Consider the following 14,087-nt stretch of genomic DNA (forward strand, 5'->3'; position numbering starts at 1 on the left):
AGAGAGAGACAGAGAGAGAGACAGAGAGAAACCTCACAAAGTTGACACCTTGTCAGCATATAAGAGCTACACTCACTTTGCACCGGTTGTTAGTTTGCTACTGGGGCAAGCTCAAGGTGTTACTATTACCATATGAAACCCTTAACAACTTGGGACCAGTTTACCTAGAAGACCTCCTTACCTCACATGCGCCAGCTCAGAATTGGCACCACTACAGGTGACATAAATACCCATTCCACATTTGTAAGAACTTGATCGTTCAGTGTTGCAACACCTGCACTCTGCCCGTTGAGATCAAGCAAGCACTCTTGCTGTGCTGTTTTCGGCACCTGCCCCAAACATTCCTGCTTAAAATAAGCCTATGCAGCCAGGTGCTTAGTAAAGTCAAAGTAACTTTTAATCTGTTAGAGTATTTTAACTTCTGTATGTTTTTAAAGGGGTGTACGGGGTGTTACGGGACGTGGGTGGCACTGTGGGTTAAACCACAGAGCCTAGGACTTGCCGATCAGAAGGTCGGCGGTTTGAATCCCCGCGACAGGGTGAGCTCCCGTTGCTTGGTCCCTGCTCCTGCCAACCTAGCAGTTCGAAAGCACGTCAAAGTGCAAGTAGATAAATAGGTACCGCTCCAGCGGGAAGGTAAACGGCGTTTCCATGCGCTGCTCTGGTTTGCCAGAAGCGGCTTAGTCATGCTGGCCACATGACCCGGAAGCTGTACGCCGGCTCCCTAGGCCAATAAAGCGAGATGAGTGGCGCAATTGCAGAGTTGGTCACAACTGGACCTAATGGTCAGGGATCCTTTTAGCTTTACCTTTACTACATGCAAAGACAGGCTCCGGCAGATTGAGCAGACGAGACCAAGAGTGGGTCCAATGGTCAAGAAGGTTTCTGCACCTGCTGTAGAGGGAGGGAAGTGAGGGGCAGATGGGGCTTGTCAATCTGGGAAGGTAGCTCACCTAGAAGATGGAAAACCCTGATCCTAATCCTCTGCTGCCTTGTGGGATATTTCGGGGAGAAGAAAAGGCTCAGGAGTAAACCCAACACAAATTTGGAGTGGAGTCCCTAAGACAGTTGGATAGCGCCTTGTACAACTCCTTGCAGCGATTCCACCAGCCAAGCTGGTGCCAACATATTGCTCTGCTTTCCTTTGGACCACATCAGCAAGGCCAAGAGCATGGTCTGAGCATCTGAGAACCTCCATACACACTACCCAGGGACACGGGTGGCACTGTGGTCTAAACTACTGAGCCTCTTGGGCTTGCTAATCAGAAGGTTGGCGGTTCATAGAATCATAGAATTGGAAGAGACCACAAGGGCCATCGAGTCCAACCCCCTGACAAGCAGGAAACACCATCAGAGCACTCCTGACATATGGCTGTCAAGCCTCTTCTTAAAGACCTCCAAAGAAGGAGACTCCACCACACTCCTTGGCAGCAAATTCCACTGTCAAACAGCTCTTACTGTCAGGAAGTTCTTCCTAATGTTTAGGTGGAATCTTCTTTCTTGTAGTTTGGATCCATTGCTCCGTGTCCGCTTCTCTGGAGCAGCAGAAAACAACCTTTCTCCCTCCTCTATGTGACATCCTTTTATATATTTGAACATGGCTATCATATCACCCCTTAACCTCCTCTTCTCCAGGCTAAACATGCCCAGCTCCCTTAGCCGTTCCTCATAAGGCATCGTTTCCAGGCCTTTGACCATTTTGGTTGCCCTCCTCTGGACACGTTCCAGTTTGTCAGTGTCCTTCTTGAACTGTGGTGCCCAGAACTGGACACAGTACTCCAGGTGAGGTCTGACCAGAGCAGAATACAGTGGCACTATTACTTCCCTTGATCTAGATGCTATACTCCTATTCAAATCCCTGTGATGGGGTTCAAATCCCTGTGATGGGGTGAGCTCCCGTTTCTCTGTCCCAGCTCCTGCCAACCCAGCAGTTCAAAAGCACACCAGTGCAAGTAGATAAATAGGTACCGCTGCAGTGGGAAGGCAAATGGTGTCTCCATGCACTCTGGTTTCCGTCATGGTGTTCCGTTGTGCCAGAAGCGGTTTAGTCATGCTGGCCACAAGACCCGGAAAGCTGTCTGTGGACAAACGCTGGCTCCCTTGGCCTGAAAGCGAGATGCGCACCACAACTCCATAGTCACCTTTAACTGGACTTAACTGTCCAGGGGTCCTTTACCTTTACCTTTATACACTGCCCAGGCTTGCGCCTTGGGAAGGACATTTTGGTGCTGCTATCACAGCGGTTTGACTTCATCCCTGGAGACCTACTCCATTGTCTCTCGAGAAGGACTGATGCCAACATGTTTTAAAAGAAGGGTTCTGGGGAAAGAGAAGTGGGAAGAGAGAAAGGAGGTTTAGGACAGACAGTGGAATTTCATTCTTTTGCATAGCATATGAACAAAACTTTTGCGTAGGTGTCACTGTTAAGTTGTGGGTGAACATATCAGACGCCACAGCGATTTTTCAAACAGCTCTTGTTTATTCACAGGCCAGAATGGAACTGAACTGAACGGTTCAGCCAGCCTGCTTATATAGAGCTCCACTACAATGCAACTGTAACACTTTCTGTAACTATCCAATCACTGAACGTCACTTTCAATCCCTTATTTGCATATGTGGACTGGAGTGAAAACTATCTACAGTATTCCCCCTGCTGGCCCAGGGTGAGAACTTCAGTACATAACAGTCACATTAACAGGTACTTTATTTTCCATATTGCCTGCAGCAGTGATGCCTCTTTCTGAGTACAGTGGTACCTCGGGTTAAGTACTTAATTCGTTCCGGAGGTCCGTTCTTAACCTGAAACTGTTCTTAACCTGAAGCACCACTTGAGCTAATGGGGCCTCTTGCTGCCGCCGCGCCGCTGGAGCACGATTTCTGTTCTCATCCTGAAGCAAAGTTCTTAACCTGAAGCACTATTTCTGGGTTAGCAGAGTCTGTAACCTGAAGCGTATGTAACCTGAGGTACCACTGTATGACCGATTTGTTTGAGTGATTCTGTGACTTGAAAGCTTCGAAGAGGAACTTTTAACAGAAACGTATATTTTAAAAATATGAATTTTCCTTTTCCTTTTTTTGTGTGTAAACCGCTTTGGGGCTGCTTGGCGTTCAGAAAACCGCAACCGCAAGCGGCTTATAGATCCTACGAAGTAAATACAGTAAACAGAGAAAGTCGCCCTCCTTGAACAGCCGGAAGGGGGCGCTCCTTTGAATCCCTCTCCGCGCATGCGCTTTCCGAGGTGGTGGGGGGAGTGACAGAGGCGGCGCCTGTCACGTGAACGCCGTCCTCCTCCTCCTCCTCCTCCTCCTCCTCCTCCTCCTGACGTCACGCGTCTTTGCGTCAGGGCGTGGCGAAGGTCCCGCTCCCCGGCCGGTTCCCGCGGGGCTGCCGCTGTCAGAGCAGTTGACTAGAGCGGGAGCCGGGCTGGGCTGCAGGACGCGCGTGTGCGCGTGCACGTATGCACGGGAGCGCGCGCGGTTCGGGGCATCCTTTCGCCGCCATGAAGTCCCGGCGGGTGAGTGTGGAGTCAGCTGGGCTCGGGGGCAGGAGTGCCTAGTGGTTGGAGGAGGAGGAGGGCGAGATGGGGACCCGGGCCGGGCCTTCCTCCTCCTCCTGCAGGTGGCTGGTTGCCTGCTGACCTCGGGCAAGGGTAAGGCCAAGGCCCTTCCGGACCGCTCGCTGCAAGGCGGGGCTCCCTTGCTTTCCTGCCGCCTTCCTCTCGCCGTCTCGCTTCCCTCCCGGGCCTCGCCTCCTGGTTGCGGGAGGTGTTTTGCTTTGGGGAGGAGAGGTCCCGATCCTGTTTTGCTTGGGAAGGCAAAATATGAAATAATAATGTTTCGTTTTCAAAGGCACAGGGGCAGAGCTGGCAAAATAATAATACATAATAATAATAATAATAAGAAGAAGAAGAAGAAGAAGAAGAATTAACAATGTTTTGCTTTGAAAGGTGCAGGGGCAGGACTGGCATAATAATAATAAGGCAGAGCTGGCATAATAATAGTAATAATAATAGTAGTAATAATAATAATAGTAATAATAATAGTAGTAATAATAATAATAATAATAATAATAATAATAATGTTTTGCTTTGAAAGGCGAAATAATTATTGTAGTAGTAGTAGTAATAACAACAACAACAACAACAACAACAATAATAATAATGTTTCGTTTTGAAAGGCACAGGGGCAGGGCTGGCAAAATAATACAGTGGTACCTGGGGTTACATACGCTTCTGGTTACATACGTTTCAGGTTACAGACTATGCTAACCCAGAAATAGTGCTTTAGCTTAAGAACTTTGCTTCAGGATAAGAACAGAAATCGTGCAGCGGCAGCGGGAGGCCCCATTAGCTAAAGTGGTGCTTCAGGTTAAGAACAGTTTCAGGTTAAGAACGGACCTCCAGAACGAATTAAGTACGTAACCAGAGGTACCTCGGTAATAATAATAATAATAATAATAATAATAATAATAATAATAATAATAATAATAATAATTTGCTTTGAAAGGGGCAGGGCTGGTGAAATACTACTACTACTACTAATAATAATAGGAGGCAGCGCTGCCTCAAAAGTGTGGGAACATCCCCACCTAAAACCCCCCACATATTTTTGTGCACAAAGGAGGCTAGTTCCATAAGGGACATTTCCTTTAGTTGTTATGGTAGGCGTGTGTTAGCAATACATATAATACATTTGTGGGGAGGGAACCTCAAAGAGAAATATTTTGATTCCCACATGAATTTGAAGAGGATTTCCTTCCTGCCAACTTGCAGGGCTAAGGCTGCTTAGTAGGCATAAAGAAGCTGGCAAAAGAACTTTGGTTGAGGGTGTGGGGTGCAGGGAGGGGAGGAGAAGCAGAATATATATATGCACGTGAATGGAGGATTTTCAATACAATGACTAACCGGTACTCACTTTTCAGCAGGTGAGTCATAAGGTCCAGACATGCAAAATCTTCTATACGCCTCTGTTATACCCAATTGCAATTTAATGTATTCCTGTTGTGTTTTATGATTTCCCTGCTATTGTAAGTGAGCCGGAACTGGTCTGTGACCGTAATAATAAAAAAATCAATTCAATTCAACACCAGCACAGAGGGCATTGGCTTTCCACACCAGGGCTAAAAAGGATCGCAAACTCTAATCTTTCCACAAAAGTAGTTGGTCAGATTTTTCTGCCTTCCTCGCAGCAGCTCAGTTCTTCACAAACCAGCCAGACTATGTGCACAGTTTAAAGCACATTCCCCCTCCCCCCAAAAATAATTATGGGCACTGTAGTTTGTAGAGGGTTGCTGAGAATTGTAACTCTGTGAAGAGTAAACTACAGGTCCCAGAATTCTTTGAGGGAAAGGATGTTCTTTAAAGGTCTAGTGTAGATGCAGCCTCATCACCAAAGGATGAAAAGAGGCGTTTGGAGCAAAACGGCTGGGTTCCCTCCCCATTTCAGAAGTGGAAAGAGGGGTAAGAGAAAGAGAACAGCTGTAGTACCATTTGTTTACCCCGCCTGGGCCAGTTCACTCCAGCGGAGATCCCTCTGTGGGCCGGATTACGCGCGCCCGCAATTTCCTGCATCTGCGCAGACGCGATTTCCGGCGCCACAGAAGCAAGTCCCTGTGCGTGCTGCACCACTTTAGCGCAGCGCACGGGGACTCGCTGAGCAGGCAGCTTGGTTCAGGGGTGGCTCGTGGGCCGGTTAAACAAGCCCTGTGGGCCTCTAGTGGCCCCTGGACCTTTGGTTGCCGACCCCTGGGCTGGGGAATGGAGAAGGAATCTGTGGCAGATGAAGGCTGCTACAAGGCTATAGGAACTTAACAGACTGAGGAAAATAAAGTATTAAAATGCTGACTGCTTCTTCTGTTCAGTCAACCAGGAACGTGCTTGGGTGGCAAGATTTAAGACGCACCAGCAGCAGCAGTTTCCTGCAACTTGTGTCCTGATGCACAGAAAAGGAAATATATTTATCACATGATTGGTGGCAATAGTGATCTGCTTAGTCCGAGAATATATGAGGAATTACTCAGTTGGCAGAGCATGAGCCTCTTCATCTCAGGATTTGAGCCCCACATTGGGTGAAAGATTCCTGCGTTGCAAAGGCGGTTGGACTATATGACCGTCACGGTCCCTACAAGTCTGTGATTCTGCAATGCAGATTTGTTATTGACTTTTACAGTTTAAACATCGAAAAAGAATGAGTAATGGATTTGGCGGAGCTGCTTAAAAGGAAAATGCTGTCAGTTTAAATCAAAACGGCGAAACATTGGAGCTTTTCCTGGCTAGGGCCCAACTCTTTTAACCAGATGCAAATACTTGGTTGCTATGTGGGCAGACTCTTGTAGATGAGAAAAATTCCTCAGATAGTAAACGAACTTTGCGCCGGTTGCTGGAAATATATTAATGTAGCCACCAGCTGAACCACCTTGGGGGTACAGTTCTGTAAGTGGGGTGTCGCTGGGAGGGGGAAGGCCCTCTCTCTGGTTTCTAACCACTTCATCTCAGTTGACAGAAGGGCCTCTTCAGATGATTATAATGCAAGGACAGATTGAGGTGGAAGCAGAGATTCTTCCAGGTACCCAAGCCTCAAGTTATGTCGTACTGGATAATCTTGTTACTAGCCTGTGCAATAGAGTAGAGCAGCTTGGACCAGCCATTTCTCCCTTTCCCAATTGCCACTCCAGATATTGCCCAAAAAGTACACGGACATTCCCAGTGCTTCTCTTTTTAACATGCCCTTTAAGATTCTGCCTTCTTTGTGAAAGTGATTATTTGGAGAAAGTTGTTTACCCAGAGCTCTGCAAGAAGAAAGTAAGAAAATGAAACTGTTTGGCAACTCTGGTGAAACTTGGAAGCAATTTATCTGTTTGCTGAGCTGAGTGAAGTGTGAGTAGATAAAAGAAGATAGCAAGCAGTAAGAAACGGAACGAGGCTTGCAGGGTTCTGTTTTTCTTTTTGAAGAGAATGGTTTGCATTATACATGTTGTCTGTTCATGGAAGACTTAACTTTTCTTCCCAGTTACCTTCTGTAATTAAATGCACTATGAATTTTATGATAATGGTCCCTGCCAGAGAAACCTGAAATTAACTTTGCGTTGACCTAAGATAGTGGTTTGTGAAATGCAGGAATTAAATTCCTAAAAAATCCAGACATGGGGTGTCAGTTGAGACGGGATGAGGTGAAGATTGCATAAGCTGATCAGACTACTAAAAAATACTTTAAACTTTTCTTTGCTGACTTCAATATAAATATTTTCAGGGTGGTTCATACTATTACGGTGAAAATAGTTGGCCCAGACATGTCCATATATGTGTGTGGGGGGGGGGTGAGTTTTCAAATTTAAACAAATCCATCCAAATTATTTAAATTCAATACATTTCCCCAAAAAGTAATTACTGTATTTTTCGCTCTATAAGACGCACCAGACCATAAGACGCACCTAGTTTTTGGAGGAGGAAAACAAGAAAAAAAAAATATTCTGAATCTCAGAAGCCAGAACAGCAAGAGGGATCACTGTGCAGTGAAAGCAGCAATCCCTCTTGCTGTTCTGGCTTCTGTGATAGCTGCGCAGCCTGCATTCGCTCCATAAGATGCACACACATTTCCCGTTACTTTTTAGGAGGGAAAAAGCGAGTCTTATAGAGCAAAAAATACGGTAGGTTTCCCACTCCCGTTGCAAGCATATGTCCATTAAATTTCTGAGGTTACTGCTTCATTCTTCTTTGATCACCTTCTCAACCTTCTATTAGTTTTAATCCATTTTCATAGCCAGTCGATTTTGGCTCAGACATGTCCTCAATGCTTTTAAAGCCAGATGTTCGCCTTTTACTCAGTGTTTAGGGTAGCTGGGGTCTTTCAGGGGTAAAAAATGCGTAGCAAAGTACATAAAACTAAGCCGAGTTATGTACAGCTTTGTTCACTCTTTTTGTAGGAGAAGAGAAGTCAACTGTGAAGAGAGAACAAGCAGCATGATGGATTCAAAAGACCTTGTCCTGAACAAATCAAAGGCAGACCAAGTCGGTCACCGCATTGTAAAAGTTAGCTCAGGCAAACATTACTTCTGTGGTTATTGTGCAGCCATCACAAATGTCGCCGTCACCTTCCCCGTCCAGAAAGTCCTCTTTCGGCAGCAGTTGTACGGCGTACGAACCAGAGATGCGGTACGTCAGCTGCAGAAAGACGGGCTCAGGAATCTGTACCGTGGGATCCTTCCACCGCTCATGCAGAAGAGCACAACCCTGGCAATCATGTTCGGCCTGTATGAGGACCTGTCTTCCGTACTCCTAAGGCACATGAGCGCGCCTGAAATTTTGACCCGCAGCTTGGCAGCCGTGCTCGCTGGGACCACAGAAGCGGTCCTGACCCCCTTTGAGCGCGTTCAGACACTTCTGCAGGACTACAAACATCACGACAAATTTACAAACACTTACCAGGCGTTCAGAGTTCTCCGAGACCATGGGGCCAGGGAATATTACCGGGGGTTAGTGCCAATCCTCCTCCGGAACGGCCCTAGCAATGCTCTTTTCTTCGGTCTCAGAGGACCTATCAAGCAGTGTTTGCCTGAAGCCACAACTTACAGTACTCACTTGATCAATGATTTTATTTGTGGAGGTCTGTTGGGTGCTATGCTGGGGTTCCTCTTTTTCCCACTGAACGTAGTAAAAGCTCGCATGCAGTCACAAATCGGCGGGGAATTCCAGTCTTTTCCCAAGGTTTTCATGAAGATTTGGCTGGAGCGTGACAGGAAACTGACGCACCTCTTCCGAGGCGCCCACCTGAATTATCACCGGTCTCTGATTTCTTGGGGAATAATCAATGCGACATATGAATTCTTGCTCAAATTATTGTGAAAAGTGCTTGTGAAGTTCATTTTCTCAATTGGGCGCCAGACAAACACAGAACTGTCAATTTCTAGGGAGAAATCAAACACACTAATAACAGTGAACTCCAGCATAATAGTTAATCAGTAGGTAAAGATGCCAGTTTTAAACAGTGCCTACTTAGCTCAAAATGTATTCAGTCATATTAATGGCCTTTCAATCTGTGGGTGCGAGTGAACTGAACGGCTAGAACAATTGTTTGAAAAGTTTCCTCGGATATGCCTGAAGATGGATTCATTTGCTCCAGATCACCGTCAACTATTCTCACACTCCTAGTGATCCAGAGAATGCACTTTGAAGAAATGTGTAAATGGGCGGAAAACTGATATTTAATTTGTCGCTTGGCCCTTTTGGAACAAACAGTGGCATGCTGTAATAAACTCCCAAGGTGTTTCAAGTCTCCCTTTCCCCACTTTTTAAAAAATTATTATTCCTTGAGCAGAGACTGCCAAATTTTGAACAGATATCCTTTCCCCCAAACCTTAAGGTTCTGTAAAAGTTGTCAAATAGCTTTTGCTAGACTGTTGATGCAAATGACACCTTGTTGAGATTTCGTATTAAATTTCAGAAACTGTTAAAAATAAATAGGTGTGTGTTGCTGGAAAAGTGAGGAAAGCTTTTAAGTGCCCTTCATGTTACACTGCCACCTGACTTGTCAATGTGGTCTTTTGTGTGACTCTTTATACTACTAAGTTTTGTTGCAAGTGAATATACTTCTCCGAAGGGTTGCTTTAGGAAGGATGGTGCGAATGACAATTGGTGCAATCCAACCAAAATTATGCATTTTCCCCATTGAATCCGCCTCCCCCCCCCCCCCCGTGATATTTAAACTGCTTTAGCTTTTTCGGTGGGTTGTGGTCTATTTGTTAATACTTTCTACAATTCTGGCATAGCTAATTGGTATTCGGATCTGAAATGTTATGTGCTGTCACCTAAACTTTGAATGCTCTAGTTAAGCAAGGCTTTGTGTGCTTGAACGAAAATGACTTACCCAGGTATTGCAATTTTCAGGCTATTTCACTGTGGTTGAAAAAGGAATTTAAATAGCTCCTTTCACACGCTGCTCAGGCTTGTTTTATGTTGGGAATGTGCCTCATGCACCTGTATCTCATTCAGTATAGAATCAATACAGGTAGGTCCAGTTCATGAGATCCGTCCACTCATTTTACAACAGAGAAGTTGTTGACTCAGGCCTTGCTTCATAAAAATATATATATATAAAACTCGCATCAGGCGTGCGAACTGGCCCATAGTTCGGTACGAAGGACCATGCATGTATGTAAAAAGGACATAAGCTTCTGCAAGCTGATTTTCTCTGTTTATTCAATCATGCTAATAAACATTTCTCTGCGCATTGGAATTCAGGTAAAACGCAAAAGATGAACAGAAGCAACCTAAGAGGTTTCAAGTCAGAGAAAGCATGTCTGAATACCAAAATAATGCTCTTAACTGGGTGGGGGAGGGTGAAATTATTTTGTATAGTTTTTTGTTTTAATGCAAATAGGAGTTAATATTTTCCTTATTTGTGGTACACAGGAAAGCTTTCCCTAGCTGAAGTGATAATCCTCCAAGCGTTTATCCTCAGAGTGAGGGTTTTTTTTAAAGTGGAACTAATATCTCACTATTGAGATGGTGTGGTGTTTTTTGTTTCGTTTTTTACTTTATGTTGCCTGTTGTCAACCTGAAAATTGCCCTTCAACAGCCGTTTGTGAACCTATTTATCCTATTTCTTGATTCTTGTACTGTACCAGTGTATGCTGTTTAGCCTCACAGATTGCCAAGCACAAAATGAAAGAATGTTTGATATTTTGAATGTTGTGATTATCTGCATTTAAATAAAATGTCTGTTGGAATGTTTAGCTGGTAAAATCTGATTTTACCAGTGTGTTTTTTATTTTTTGATATCTTTCCCTTGATGGAATAAACAAACATGAATTTATTTGCTGCAATGAAGTAGACTAGCATTTTTCAAACATTATCTTACAAGTTTAGCTCATGTGAGATTAGAAGTATCTTGAACACTTGAAAAAGGAAGGCAATGAAGAATATTGTTCTTGTTGTCAGACTTCCCTTTCTTCTTCTCAATTTATATTGCATTGTTAGAAAATAATTGCATAAATAGCATAATGTCCACGAGTGAGTTTTGGGGTGCGGAATTCTGTATAACAACATGGCGGAGTAGAGACTATACTACCATATTTAGAAACTTTCTCAGTAATAATAGGCATAGCCATCAGCTGGGCAATAACACAATAGTTAGGTACCACCATGGTAATTGTCTGCCTCTTGCCCAGTTCATGGGGTTCAAATCTCACTACAGCCTCACTGAAGTTAGAACAAAGCCCTTGCTCAACAAGGCCTTGGCTACATTCAGCAGGAAGGTTGGTAGTACAATAGCTTTGTAAACAAGCATTTTGGTTTCCCTGCAAATGTCCTGGTCCTCAAACACACTGCACTTCAATCAGGAGAAAGCTGAACTCGCAGAGCTCAGGCGATGCTGAATTTCATCTTCCAAATCAACTACTCTATTCCGAACTTTAAAATAAGTAAGTGTAATGCTGGTGGTCAACAAAAGAGGTTCAAAGACTCTCAAGGCAAATAAACAAAAATGTAGTATAAACACCAACAACTGAGAACCAGTGGCCTGCAAGTGCTCCAATTAGAGAACAGCCTTTACCAAAGGTGCCGTGGGCTTTGAAGATGCTCGAACTCAGGATGAAAGGGAGAAAGGTGCTAAGAGGAAGGCATGCTTGGCAAACCCTCACCCTGATCAACCCCCGCTGGAAATGTCCCCACTGTGGAAGGATGTGTGGATCCAGAACTGGCCTCCACAGTCACAGACTCACTTTTAAAACCATATATGTAAGACAATCTTACTCGGCTACGGACAATTGCCAGAGAAGAAAGAAGACATTCAGCAAAACAGATGCATCCATTTTCTTCTGGTTTCCCAAAACTAGCTGTGATTATGGACATTGATACCAGTCCCATGCTGTGGCTTCTGCAAGTTCCAAAACTATATGATGAGACTGGATCTTCTGCTGTTGAGTCTGATGGCATCATGGCCTGGCTAGGCATTAGTGATTTTATCCAAAAAGAAGGCCACAAACCTATCACAGCAGGTCACTGAGGTTCTAAGCCTTCTAACTGTGGAAACTGGTTGTTTCAGTACTTAGAAAAGCTCCACTCTGGAGAATGCAGATATCTATTTGCTGCCATCAAAACCATGGAATGAGTAGTTAGGTGAAGCTTAGAGTTTACTTAGGGACGCGGGTGGCGCTGTGGGTTAAACCACAGAGCCTAGGACTTGCTGATCAGAAAGTCCGCGGTTCGAATCCCCGCGACGGGGTGAGCTCCCGTTGCTTGGACGCTGCTCCTGCCAACCTAGCAGTTTGAAAGCACGTCAAAGTGCAAGTAGATAAATAGGTACAAGTAGATAAATAGGTACTTCTCCGGCGGGAAGGTAAACGGCGTTTCCATGTGCTGCTCTGGTTCGCCAGAAGCGGCTTAGTCATGCTGGCCACAGGACCCGGAAGCTGTACGCCGGCTCCCTCGGCCAGTAAAGCGAGATGAGCGCCCCAACCCCAGAGTCAATCACGACTGGACCTAATGGTCAGGGGTCCCTTTACCTTTACTAGAGTTGACTTGGCCGAATTCACCATCATTGCATCTGCTCTCTTGTTGCTCAGCATTCCCCACTAAAACTTGGAGACACCTGGAGTTTGCCCCCAGGTAGAGGATGTCCAAGAGCTATTTTTTTGTCAACAGTCTTCAGCTCAGGGTTCCACTAAGCCATTGCAACTTAATTCAGAGCACAGTTGTAACACGTTTATTATGCAAGCAAGTTTTTCCAGCCAGCTCTTGGAAGTGTGCTGTATTTAAAGCTCACAACTATTATTATGAAATTTTAAGAATTTTTAAAATACATGCACAAATGTGTTCTTTTGCATTATGTATTTTTTATGCCAAATGAGAAAATATTGTACTGTATACCAATAAGTTGTTGCCACAGATCTGTTATAAGATCAAACAAGGTAAAGTGGCTGGCTTCCGTTGCTTATCCTACTTTCCAGGACCTTCTTCAGCCTCGTGGGATTTTATTATAGTGACTTGAAAATTTCACCCAACACTTCGCTGAAATGATTGCTTACGGAGGGGGAAAAGCCCTTTCTATACCAGCATTAATCTTTCAACCCAATCCAATGCATGGAAGCCCCACTACATTCAACAGTACTTATACCACAGTGTGCACACAACTTAAGTATTTCCTTTTCCTTTTACAAATGTATTCACAAAATCCTTCCTCAAAATGTGCAGAAGAATTTCAGCATTGATTGTTCAAGTGTTCGCAGAGACTGTCTGCCTATAACATCCAATAATAGTGGTATTTGATAGTTGACATGCAAGAAATAATAGCTGTTATTGGCCCCTAGTCTGCTGTGGCCTCCAGGAAACAGAAATGGCCTCTCACAGGAGATAAACCATTTAAATGTATGGAGCATAGAAAGAGTTTTCCTGAGTGTTAACTCTTCACATCAACAAACTCATGTTACGGGGAAATCAATGTTAAATTCATGAGGTATATATTTGATGTTCTGGTGTTTGTATGTAAATTTTATGCACAGGTATTTAATGAAGGTAACATCTCACAAACTATGGTGTCATGTAGGGCCAGGGAGAGTACGACTCTCTTGAGTGATGGTGGTGAGCGACGTTGGGCAGAGACGCAAATGAATTTTGGTCTTCGGCAAATATTTCCGGGTAACATTTTCTATGTTGCTTCCTTTGCAAAGGAACTTTGGTGGGTTTGCCACAGGGGGTCTGTGCAATAGTATGCAGGATTCTCTGGTATGTTCTATGGCGCATACCCATTTCACAGAGTTTTATTGGGTGTCACAATTTTCATTTGAGAGTGCCCTCTGGGAAATCCAACACTCGCACACTGCTGATCTTTTTCTGTAATGTACAATTGTGGTCGTTAAATTGTCTTTCAGGAAAGCTTGTCCATGTTTACTGATAGTTTCACCATGGTTAAAGGGGGTGGGGTGGGACCCCTTGCTTTTAAAATGTGAATGGTGAAGTTGGTGCAATCGACAAACTTTGAATATTTGCATTTTTTCATTTCTGGTCATTTTGAGCCCATTTGATATCAGTGCAACAAGTTAGTTAGGGGCCATCTCATTGAGGATGACTAACTTGCTTGCAAATTGGAGTTGC

The 14,087-nt window shown here is 44.5% G+C and overlaps 1 protein-coding gene across 4 annotated transcripts; it reads left to right on the top strand.

The window, feature by feature from the left end:
• The first annotated feature begins 3,339 nt into the window (after positions 1–3,339).
• SLC25A51 (solute carrier family 25 member 51) lies at positions 3,340–10,727 on the top strand. Of its 4 annotated transcripts, none has more exons than XM_028712481.2 (2): positions 3,340–3,515; positions 7,922–10,727. In XM_028712481.2, exon 2 carries the CDS (start codon positions 7,959–7,961, stop codon positions 8,838–8,840), a length of 882 nt encoding a protein of 293 aa, XP_028568314.2. In that variant the 5' UTR covers positions 3,340–3,515; positions 7,922–7,958; the 3' UTR covers positions 8,841–10,727. The 4 variants fall into 4 exon arrangements, with proteins under 4 accessions (XP_028568314.2, XP_028568312.2, XP_028568313.2 ...); XM_028712479.2 differs by having other exon boundaries at positions 3,512–3,650; XM_028712480.2 differs by lacking the exon at positions 3,340–3,515 and adding an exon at positions 4,525–4,924.
• Positions 10,728–14,087: the final 3,360 nt, after the last annotated feature.

The sequence above is a fragment of the Podarcis muralis genome, chromosome 17, assembly GCF_964188315.1.
Source record: "Podarcis muralis chromosome 17, rPodMur119.hap1.1, whole genome shotgun sequence".
Taxonomy (NCBI): domain Eukaryota; kingdom Metazoa; phylum Chordata; class Lepidosauria; order Squamata; family Lacertidae; genus Podarcis; species Podarcis muralis.